Here is a 12,516-nt window from a genome sequence, read left to right as displayed (position 1 = left end):
ATGAAAAAAAAAAAAAGGAAACGACCTTCAGGCTGGCTGGTTTAAGTATACAAATGCATATGGTTCAGTTTTCCGTGCGCTTTATTTTATTTGCCTTCTGGGGTATGTGAAGGACCATTTACTGCAATACCTTGGATCAGTAGTTACAGAGTTTATGTCCAAGAAATTGATGATCCACCATTTGCCTCATCTTCTTTATGATGGCTGTAGAGATGATTCTCAGAAGGACAAAAAGCTGTTCAGAGGATACCTAGTACAGTCACCTCTGCATGCTAAGAGAGAAGCTCTCTAAATATTGCAGGATGAGCAATTCTAGCAATGTCAGTGGCACATCAAAGTGCTCTCCCCCACACACACAAATATTAATAATTTAATAACTCAAAGTCAGATAAAAGAATTTCCTTTTGAAACTGGAAAGGAGCATATTCTAACAATTAGGGAGCGAGCAATTAAGTTCCTAGACTGTATCGATGCAACCTCCTTAAATTATAGTACAAATGGATTTTGAGATATGAATCAAATTGTGATGGAGGATTTATTGCAGTTGGCAACTGAATTGGCATGAAACATTAAGTCAGTCATTTCTTGAGACTCTCAGGACTTCAACCCTTCAGCATTTAAGCTGGCCATATCCAGCCAAAATATTCTTATTTTATGTTGAAACAAACTAGATTTGGCTTCTCATACATACCTTATAATGTTATTCTAAAGATAAACAATCACATCATGGAAATCTCAAAGCTATGAGATAATGCATGATTAATTCTGAACATTGTGAATAAACAAACATAACACTTGACATAGGAATCTGAATGCTAAAGGGTAAAAATACCATTATCAAAAGTGTGGAGAATGAAAATGTGTGCTAGCAGTAGGTTAAGAAGTCAGTGCACATAAGTGACATGAGACACATCAGAACAAAGAAACTATTGTTGAAAACGAACCAGCTTGTTGTGATTACTCTTGAGAATAATTTATGATGTACATCCATCTCCGGCAAATATTAAACAATGAAGCTGGAGAGAGGTTATGCATTATTGCATGTTCTGGCAGCATGCATGTCATCCCTTTCAGTGTATACCTGACAGCCTCACCAAGTTCTGAAAAGATGAAATGCAGCTAAGCATTTTGCCCAGTGTGCTAACGATTCTGTCAACTCACCACCTTATTCTTCCCTAATAATAATGAAAATGATGTAGCTATTTTTCTTAAATATATTTTTACTTTACTTTTCAGGGAACGAATCAAAATGCTACTATATATAATTCCAGTTATAAACCAAGAGAAAATATCTCAGTAAGTGTTTTTTTTTTTATTCTCCTTTACTCAACAGATATTAGGTATTTGTTTTAGTTAAAGATCTCATTAAAATTTAGCACAAGTGATATCCAAAGCAAGAGTCTGATTGCTTACAAGTAATAACAATTTGGGTGGGTTGATGAGAAACGAAGGAAAACTTTGCAAAATTAAATTACATGTACATACATATATGCATGCATATGCAAGGTGTCTGGGATAAATTTGACAGTTTACATAAAAGGAACACAATATTCCAGCCAAAAATAAATGCATGTAAAAAAAATAATGAATATCAACTAGGTTATGGCTGGGAGATAAGAGTTTACTCAAAGTAGCTGCCCTCAGCTTCCACTATGACCTCCAGACAGCTCCAGGACCTGCCACATGCATTCTACATTGTGTCCCTGGGAAGATCTTCAAACATCTCCATGATCTTAGCTACCATTTTGGCTTTGGCATTGCAGGCAGAGCAGTTGGTGTTTTTCTTCAACCACACCCAACATATAGTAACACATGGAATTACAACTGGGGGAATTAGGTCAGAAGAGGGGCTGGTGAAATTGTAGACATTTTCCAACAACCACTTCTGATTCTTTTCGGAGCTATGGCAAGGAACCAAATTCTGCTGCCACATGTATGACCTTCAAGCAGCAAATCTCTCCAGCTAAGGATTGACCATGGTCTCCAGTAGCTTCACATAGCCATCTGAATTGAGCCTAAGACCCTGTTCAAAGATATGAGGATGAATTTAAGCAAGTGGACACAGTAAAAATACCTGTTGTGTCCTTCTTGCTGGCCATGACTCAATAGTCTCCATTGCAGTGGTCCATGTCACATTTTACAGCCTTTAGAGTGTTGACGGAGCATTGAGCAGCAGTCATAATGTCAGCGTTTTGATACTCAGTATGAATCATCATTTCCAATATTCAGGTGGCTTCTAGTCTTCCCTGTCTGTTAACTTTTTCTCAACTACAACTTTAATCTTTATGCTTTCCAATGCTGTTGACTGTTCACCAGTATATCAAGCTGTTCCTGAAAACTGGAAGCAAAAAAAAAAAAAATCAAATTTAGCCCAAACACACCCTGTAGTGGGAGCTCACTCCATGGATGACAGAGTGGGTAACCAGCCCAAGGAGATGCCTTTTAAGCAACTCTGGCTCAATCAGGTCAGATTTTGAATTGATATTTGGCCTTCACATTTATAATGTGTATTGGAATCACAACTGGCTGATGATCTCTGTGTCACACACCTGTGGTGTCCAGGTATGGTTGACTTCTGATTAAGATGCTGAGGATTCTCTGATTAAAGCTAGTTCCAACTAAACCTGGGTGAATGCAAGTACAAGTTCTAAAAATATTGGAACTATTCCGCATTGAGCTGGAAAAAACTGTTAGTGCATTGGACAAAATGCTGAGCAATATTTCTTTCAGCTCTTTACATTCTGAGTTCGTTGAGATTGACTTTTTCAATCCTTTTAAGGTTGATAAATTAAAAACAAGTTGAGCATTGGCGGTCAATGTAATTGATTCACTTTCATAACCTTGCAGCTGCTAGATAGATACAATTGAATAAACTACTAGAGAAACAAATAATTCTGCTCGATATCTTGGCTATAGTTAGTACTAGAGAATAATTCCACTAGAAAAAAGTGAGAACAAAACTCAGTCATTAAAAAATCTTGTGAAAATAAAGACAAAGATAAGACAAAGCAATGTCAGACCTCTCCTGAGGAAGAGACACATAATCATTTTATATGCTTACCTCAATCAGTCTTCAGATAATTCTCCATTGATTGCACATGGACTAGTTCCTGTTGGTGAGGGTGGAAAAGACAACACATCTATTTGCTGCTGGTTCTTAATATCTACCCCTCCCCTAAAATTACTGGTCTTGTGCCAAAATTTGAAACTGCTATTTCACACAAATAAATCATGCATTTTCTCATGCATTGTTATTGAACACTATTTTTGCTTTTTGATAATTCTTCCCAATACAGTCCAATCTTTGGTCTGCAGATGTGATGTCCACCTTTCTCTGTCTTTTGTATTGTTACTACAGTAACCTCCACTACTTGGACCTGGCTGGTTATGTGCCACCTTCACTCACATACTCAACTCATTCCTCTTCCTATCATCACTCATATTGCTTTTGCCACCTCCACCTAAGCCTTGCACTTGGTCTATTCACAGTTCTTCTTCCTAGAATATTGTGCCTCTGAAATTCCTACTCAACATTTTTTTTTTGTGTTGTCAAATTGCAACTGTTCAAGAGTGCTATTAAATATGTTGATCTCATCAGCCCTGAGAGGCTTCTTTGAAGGCTCTGAGCATGACCTTCCCTACCCACAGACCAAACAAACAGAAACTTATTTCTGGCAGACCATTAATATTCTGTAGCTGTTATAATTTCCAGTGAAGGTATTGGGCTCACAATCGTGTGGTTGTGAGTTCAATTCCTGGACCAGGCTATGTGCTGTCTTCTTAAGCAAGACACTTTATTTCACGTTGCTCCAGTTCGCTCAGCTGTAGAAATGAGTTGTAACATCACCAATGCCAAGCTGTATTGGTTTTTTTCTTTCCCTTGGATAACATCAATGGCATGGAGAGCAGTGGCTGGTATGCATAGGTGACTGCTAATCTTCCACAAACAACCTTGCCCAGACTTGTGCCAGAGGGGTTCTTCACCCTTTACCCTATCATTTCCATTATTTACTGCCTCTGGTTCCTAGCTGTCATAAGAATGAATTCAGTCAACCAGTCCTTACATGGATTTCAATTGGCCATTGTTAATGTTAACTGAATGTTAATGTTGTTATTTTTTTTAATTTTTGTTTTCATGGTCTAGAGGAGTAAGGGTAGTGTCCATCAAAGTTAGTTTTGCACAGGCAGGGAAAAAAACCATAGTTCATAGATTATACTCAGATTGGAAACCTGGTTCAAGTGCTTCCAACAGAGTGAATATTCCTAAAAGTATTCAAGGGTTTGGTGGTGGCATTAAACTGGGAAGAATCTAATTTCATTCACTAATCAGGGACTATGGTAGAAGACACCTACTCAAGGTGCAGCAAAGTGGGATTGAACCTGGAACCACTTGATTGCAAAGCAAACATTTTATCCTCAAGACCATGCCTGAAGCATAACGTTTTTAGTGTTTCTACTAACAAAATCAAGTGTTCAGTGGTCCTCAATATCGCTTATACCAGCAAATTACACTTCTTCATGGTACCTATTTGCATGGAAGCAAAGATTGTAAATGCTTTGTCTATTTTTATATAACCTCCGGCCTCAGATGCCACAAAATGGAAAATAATCAGGCTGTGTTGATTGGACTAAGAGGTTTTATACAAATGTGGAGAAGCTAATATGTGTAAATTATGAGGGGGTACTGAAAGATTCCTGGTTTTAAGGGTATTGCAAAGGGCCTGGTTGGAGGCCCAACATTCTGAGATCTTTTATAAGGCTTAGAAAAACTGAAGGACCACTGCAATCTGAGAGGGGAATATGTAGAATAAAATCATAATTAACTGATCCTCCTGTATTTTCTTTTGCCCAAAGCCAGGAACTTTACAGCACCCCCTCATATAGGACACTATTCTCAATGTTTGCCTTCCATTTTACTTCTCATTTTCTCCCACTTTCATTTCCATTCAAATATATTTTGTCTACCATCATTGTTCTTTTCATCGAATCAGCCATAGTTTGTGCTATTATTTTTATCACTTTGTTTTTGGTGGATTACTTGACTGTCCACTCTGGTTTTTCACAAGATAGGAAATTGAATTGTTTTTGCTTCGGTTTCCCACCTTCTATATTCTTTCATAATGTTGATGTCATAGTTGCTCACTATAACAAATTATTTAAGTATGTGTCCTAGCTTTATTTAACATTTAATGTGTACTGGGTGAGCTGCAGATATAATAAAATATACCTTTATACATTAATATTCTGATCTCTGTTCCTTGTGAATATGCCCTGACACTTTGACACCATCTTTCTCCTGCTCTCTCTTGCGCTCTTGCTCTCTTCCACTCTCTCTCTCTCTCTCTCTCTCTCTCTCTCTCTCTCTGTAACCATGTATCTTCTCTACAGTAGTACACCTATTTCTGTCCTCATTCTTGATCAATCTCCTCTGTCTCTCTCTCACACTCTAACCATTTATCATATGGCACAAGGTCATCTCCTTCCCTCTTAAAGGATCTTTGACTTGCAAGTTACTTGGTGACCCTGACAGTGCTGGTGCCACATAAAAAGCATCCAGTCCACACTGTAAAGTGGTTGACGTTCGAATGGCATCCAGCTGTAAAAAGCATGCTACAGCTGACTTTGCCTCTGCAGGTGCCATGTAAAAAGCACTCGGTCCTCTCTGCAAGGTGACTGATGTTAGGAAGAGCATGCCAAAAAAAACCATGCCAAAACAGACACAAAAGTCTGGTGCTGTCTTCTACCTGGCCAGCTTCTGTCAAATCGTCCAACCCATACCCGCATGGAAAGTAGGCATTAAACAAAATGACGATGATACCTTATTTGGTGGCATATATCTCATTATCCTATACTTATTTCAGTCATCAAACTGCGGCCATGCTGGGCACCGCCTTGGAGAATTTTTAGCTGAATGAATCAACCCCAGGATTTCTTTTTTTTTAATTTTTTTTTTTAAAGCCTGGCACTTATTCTATTGTTCTCTTTGCTGAACTGCTAAGTTATGGTTATGTAAACACACCAGCACCAGTTGTCAAGCAGGGGCAGGAGACAAGTGCGCGTGTGCGCGCACACACACACACACATGTTGGGCTTCTTTCAGTTTCTGTCTACCAAATCCACTCACAACACTTTGGCTGGCCCAAGAAACCATGCAGTGAGACATTAGCTAGTAACTATGTTGCAGTGTTGTATTCCTGATCTGTAAGACATCAGTTCTACTTGCCTTACTACAACTCTATGTAAAGTCAGTATTTAAAATGGGCCTTTTTGTTCTTCACTGATTTCTGTCATTGAACTGTGGCCATACTGGGGCACCATCTTCTTGGGTTTAATTGATGACTTCAGGAAAATTAAAAAGTAAAGTGGACCTGGGTGGTATTTGAGCTTTGAGTGTAAAAGGGCAGAACCAAATACTACAAGGTATTTTGTCTGATACTTTAATTCTGCCATCAACCACCCACAAAATACTTTATTAAAAAACATTTGGAAATGTCTGAATTTGCAGAACTGTCTAACTCACTTCTTGTTTAAGAGGAAAAAGCTAGCTGGTCGGTGTTAATGTTTCCTAGCATGAGATATTATCATTCTCAAGTGGTGCTTAAATTCATTTCAGTAGAGGCTGAGTATTCAAATTAAAAATTACCCTCCCTGGAATATCATGCTGAAAGTTTTAAGGTAGGAGTGTTGGCCAATCTGGTCTTGTCATCAAAGTTTAGGACACATTAAACTACATTAAATATATGATTATATATAAAGTACATGTTATCTAAGTCCTGCGACTGGCGATATTTCATTTTAGTTTCTCTCATCTGATCTTGTCACTGTTTGTATTTTCTATGTAAAAGAATTTGTAATTACATTTATTCATGATATTTTGAGATAACTATTATGACTGTTATTATGCTCTTTTGTCATGTACCTTTAAATAATCTATTGTTTACGTTCCATCTGTAAAATGTGAATGTATCTGTTGTTCAATGTATAATGACATGGAATTCCTTGCTATTCACTGTCATGTGACCTTGTAACAACTGTAGTAGGAATATATTCCTCACTCTATCGTTCTACAGAATTCTGATTCTATTTAATTTAATTTCTGTTTTGTTTTCTCTTTGATTGATTTCATGTCATACAGATAGATTTCTAAAACTAAGTCTCTTTGATTGACTTCATGTCATATGGATAGATTTCTAAAACTAAACTACTTTGTAACTACCAGTTAACATTTTAAGAATATGTAAACTACATCACCATCATTATTTTAATGTCCACTTTTCCATGCTTGCTCTTCCTTTTAAAGTCTAACCAAATATTTCGGTATGTAATTGGAACTGGCCATTTATGATTTTGTCAGAACTTTTTTAAATGCCATTTTAAAAAGTTCCCAAAACAGAGTATAACTAACATAAACTATGTGTAATGAAACCCTTCATATTATCATAATATTCATATTATTATGATTCAGTTATACATTTGCAATCCCTTTGAGACCTGTAAGAGTGATGTCATTAAGTTTGAATGTCTGTAAATCAACATTTATGAGGAAATAGGTCAGTAGAAGAGGAATAACAGAAAGTTCATCTTCTTGAGAAGGATTAGAGAAAGTAATTAGTGCAGTGCCTGGATGGTGAAATTCAGGCAGTGGTGTTTCTTGCATGAATGCAATGGATATAAATAATAAATTCTACTTTAATATAATCTTTCACATTTTTCTGAGATACAGCTGGCAGGAAAAATCATGTATGTTGTATGTACCCTTGATTTAATTATAAGGTTTTGATTTTGAAGGTTATCAAATTTTTAACATTATATATGCTGACTTAAGTGTGGAGGCGCAATGGCCCAGTGGTTAGGGCAGCGGACTTGTGGTCATAGGATCGCAGTTTCGATTCCCAGACCGGGCGTTGTGAGTGTTTATTGAGTGAAAACACCTAAAGCACCACGAGGCTCCGGCAGGGGATGGTGGCGAACCCTGCTGTACTCTTCCACCACAACTTTCTCTCACTCTTTCTTCCTGTTTCTGTTGTGCCTGTAATTCAAAGGGTCAGCTTTGTCACACTCTGTGTCACGCTGAATATCCCCGAGAACTATGTTAAGGGTACACGTGTGTGTGTGTGTGTGGAGTGCTCAGCCACTTGCACGTTAATTTCACGAGCAGGCTGTTCCGTTGATCGGATCAACTGGAACCCTTGACCGTCGGAAGCGACGGAGTGCCAACAACAGCTGAATTAAGTATCAGTAGTTGTCTCTGGACACCGGTGTGGAGAATGGTGGAAAGAATGGCACGTTGGATGAGCTTCAATCGAAATGGTATGTGACTTGTTAGTTGAGAGTTGTAAAAGTCATTGCTGTTGTGATAGAACAGAAAGAATACATTTGAAGGCAGCAAGATAACTTCATGGATGATCTACTTCCTTTGTTAATGACTTATATTTGGTCACAATTTAAGACCTTGTTCTTCATTGCACCAATTAGATACGCTTTGAAATATTTTGACGGAAGTAATTGGTGCCGCTCTGTATGGGTCATATTAAAATTGGCAAAAGATGTTAAAAACAAAGGAAGGAGATTAATCATGGAGTTATTTTACTGCCTTTGGCAATGGGGAGTAAACAAATTCAGAATTTTTTCCACATTTAAAATTATTTTCTTTTCTGTATATGTCCAGGATATTTTTCTTTTCCTACATTCCTTTTTGCTCTAAATTCATCCTGAATGGACTTCACTAGTTCAATATTTTAACTTCTTCTAACTTTCTTTTATGACATCCTAGTGTTTTGTTCTTATGGAAGCTTAGAGGTTGTTATTTTAATTGCCTTTGGCACTTTTGTATTTTCAAGACCCTAGAAGTAGCGGCAGAGTGCCAAACACCGATCTGTGGGAAAGGGCCAATCAGGAACCCATACATGTTCAGATTAGACGAAGGAAATGGAGATGGATCGGACACAGACTGCAGAAAGAACCCTCAAATGTGACACAACCACCACTTGACTGGAACCTGCGAGGACACCCAAAGCAGACATGGAAGCAGAGCATTTTGGACGAGCTCAGGACCACGGGCCTGACATGGGAAGCAGCCAAGAAACACGCCAATGACCGCAAAAAGTGGAAAATAACTGTTGAGGCCCTATGCTCAACAAGGGGCAAAAAGGATTAAGAAGAAGAGGTAGAGATACCTGAATTAACCCTTAGGAGATTGACAGGGCTGATGTATCAGCAGAGAAGTCTAATGACAAAGGAAATTGTATTAGCTCATTCAATTTCTCAGAAGAATATATATAGCTTTTGTTGTGGTTAGAAGACGACACCCTCTGACAAGAATAGATGGGACCACTACATATAAATAGTAGCAGTCTGACATAATTGGCAGTTCATAGTTTGGTCTTCAAAGTCCAGGTACAGTTTACAGTTCGAGTTAGTATGTTGGAAATATTGATTGCTGGTTCATTACATGTTTGTTACTGCCACTGTTTCTATTTTGCATTGTTATAACATTGTTACAATGTATTCTTTATCTATCATTGGCAATATCAACCATACTATGATATTGGAGGCATAAGTATATAACATCTGGCGACGAGGATTTTTCAAAGCTCGCATAGGTTATTTGACAATTTGTGCATCGTACAAATTGTTAAATTATGGAGAACCTGTTAGATGCAGTAATACAGCTTCAAGAGAAGCAACAGGAACAAGTAGATGAGTTGCAGAAGCAAATATTATAACAACAACAACAGTCAACTGAGTTACAATCAAGGAAGTCCAAATATTCAGTAAGTTTGTCTACGCCAAATGGCGTGGTAAACTCGGTTTCTGAATTCAAATATAAGGAGGAGGGTATTACATTTCCTGTGTACTATAGAAGGTACAAGGAAATTTTTAACAAAGATTGTAAGTCATGATTGGATGAGGAGAAAGCAAGGCAAAGTAGCTCTGGTTGAGCATGAATGCTACTGTAGCTTTATATCACCCAAAAAGTTGATAGATGTGTTTCCAAGAAACTATTGAATTACTCTCACAGATCTTTTGTGACAAAATTTAGTTATTTAACACTCGAATGGAATGTTGGTACTTAACAAAAAATACACTTAAACTTCAGGAACTTACTCAGGGTATGTTTAAATCCCCTATCTTCATACAAGGCCTTATGGCAACTGAAGATAGAGAAACTCAGGCAAGGTTTCTCTCAAAAATGGAGCAAGCACATCAACACTTAACCCTACAGGCCATTGCAGAAGAATATCAAACAATAGTAAACCTGAAGCACAGCATGCTTGATTCTAGGAAAACAGGAATGGTGACTGAAAGAGTAGGACAGGCTGTTGTTAGAAGATCCATCCTAACCACAGATAAACGTTCGTAGACTGCATCTCAGTGGATAGAAATGCAATATCTGGAAGTCTTATGAACAAGAATTTGGTTGGATAAGGCAAGCCTTATGTGAAAACTTCAAGGTTTGTAGCAAAGTCAGAAAACTAGATGGAGAATAATGGTGGAAGATTAAATAAATGAAAGAAATCTAGTAAGAATTTCTTTGAATGCTACTACATTAGCTTGTCTTGTTTAAGTAAAAGCTCCCTCAATGTTTGGACTTCATTTGTACTCAGTATTTGTACATATTGTTGACACATTAATTAGTAACTGTGTTACAGCATTAGATTCCTGAATGAAAGAATCAGCACATATGCTGAGCTTTGATAACCTTAGTAGGCCTAGCATAGATATGGGGACCACATGAAGAGGTCTTTAATTAAGAAACAACAGTAAATCTATAATTATAAACATGAGCAGTATGATTAAAACTCCTAATTTCTATTGCCTAACTATCTTACAGGGAATGAATATGTGTTGTAGTTACTTGGTGGGTGTGAGTTTAGCTTGTAGTTCATTCAGTTTCTCTCTTTCTCTCTCTCTCTCTCTTTCTCTCTCTCTCTCTCTCTCTCTCTTTCTCTCTCTCTCTCTCTTTCTCTCTCTCTCTCTCTTTCTTTCTCTCTCTCTCTCTCTTTCTCTCTCTCTCTCTTTCTCTCTCTCTCTCTTTCTCTCTGTATGTGTAAAAGGGTCCTGAAAGTGTATAAAACTGGAGTATTTCCAATGTAGCACTTATTTTAAGCTTCTGACTATCTACATTCTCAAATTAGAATTTTGAGGAAGATTGAAGTTCCACTGTTGTAGAGAATCCAGGCACATTACTATTAAATTCAATGTGTGGGTCTTATGAAGATTAATATGTAATCCAAAATAGATGATGAAGAAAGAGTTTAGCTCATTTTTAATCATCGGTTACAATTATTTTGGTACCACTCCTTTTTTAATACCATTATACATAAATATTTCATGTGGAAAGTTGCGTAATATTTGTGGGGTTTTTTTCCTTCATTCGAGTGGCATTTCATCAGACTTGCAAAAGATTCACTCTTATATTGGCATAATGTTCACATGGTTGGGAAGCAAACTTAATCACAGAGCCACACCTATTCTGGTTCAAGTGGAATGAGAAAGCAGCATTACAAGTCAGAGAATTAATAATTAATCCAAGAATATTCCTGATATGGACAGCAGAGAATGAGAACAATCTACTCCTGTGGATTTAATAAAGTATTTGGATAGAAAAAAAATCCAAGGACATTACTGAATGCTTAACAGCCCTTGAAGAAGAATGGAAGGGACAACAACCAAAATGTTGTAACTATCACAGCCGGGATGTAGCTATTAGTTTGAATATAAAAGTGTATAGTAAAGACTGTAATAGTTAAGTGACTATTTCTATAAATAACTGAATGCTGTTTATTACTATTTATACTTGTGTAGGGGCATAGAAGGGGTTTTCATTGTTTGAAATTACTATGCTGGGTTAAATTTTTACTTGTTCTCTGCATATTAATCAAAGTTATTAAGAGAAAATGGAAAGCTGTGTTCCTGTTATTAGCAACACAAGCATGTCCAATTAAGAATCTGAGTCCAGTCACACTCAGTTTGCGCTTCCACACAGCTTCCATTTACCAAATTCACTCACAAGGCATTGGTTGGGCCCAGGTTACAGTAGAAGACACTTACCCAAGGTGCCATGAATATTTTGTAAATATTTTATGTCTTGTAATTACTGTAAGTCATGTGATATATATAATCTTGCTATTAATCAGCATTAACAATTCTGCTGACCCATCCTCCGTAGCAAAATTGCTGCTCCTCCTGCTGAAGAGGATTGGTTTGCAAGAGCTCTATGCTGGTGCCATGTAAAAAGCATGTGTGCTGGCATTATGTAAAAAGCTCTCATGTCCATGCCATGTAATAGCACTTATGCTAGTGCCATATAAAAAGCACCCAGTGAACTCTGTAAAGTAGTCGGCATTAGGAAGGGCATTCAGTCATAGAAACCATGACAAAATAGGTAACTGGTCCAACCCATGCCAGCATGGAAAATGGACATTAAGTGATGTTGATGATGGTATATATATATATATATATATATATATATATATATACACACACACACACACACACACACACACACACACA

General features: G+C 37.4%; 1 protein-coding gene across 4 annotated transcripts in view; it reads left to right on the top strand.

The window, feature by feature from the left end:
* Window positions 1–12,516, top strand: part of LOC106880268 (oxysterol-binding protein-related protein 11) — a 160,411-nt gene that overhangs the window by 43,097 nt on the left and 104,798 nt on the right. For all 4 annotated transcript variants that reach the window (XM_052973275.1, XM_052973272.1, XM_052973273.1 and 1 more), the window contains exon 2: window positions 1,237–1,296. In XM_052973275.1, the coding sequence (XP_052829235.1) occupies window positions 1,237–1,296 (60 nt within the window). The remainder of the gene's footprint in view (window positions 1–1,236; window positions 1,297–12,516) is intronic.

The sequence above is a fragment of the Octopus bimaculoides genome, chromosome 15 (genome assembly GCF_001194135.2).
Source record: "Octopus bimaculoides isolate UCB-OBI-ISO-001 chromosome 15, ASM119413v2, whole genome shotgun sequence".
NCBI classification, from domain to species: Eukaryota; Metazoa; Mollusca; class Cephalopoda; order Octopoda; family Octopodidae; genus Octopus; species Octopus bimaculoides.
This window is presented reverse-complemented; position numbering and strand designations above follow the sequence as displayed.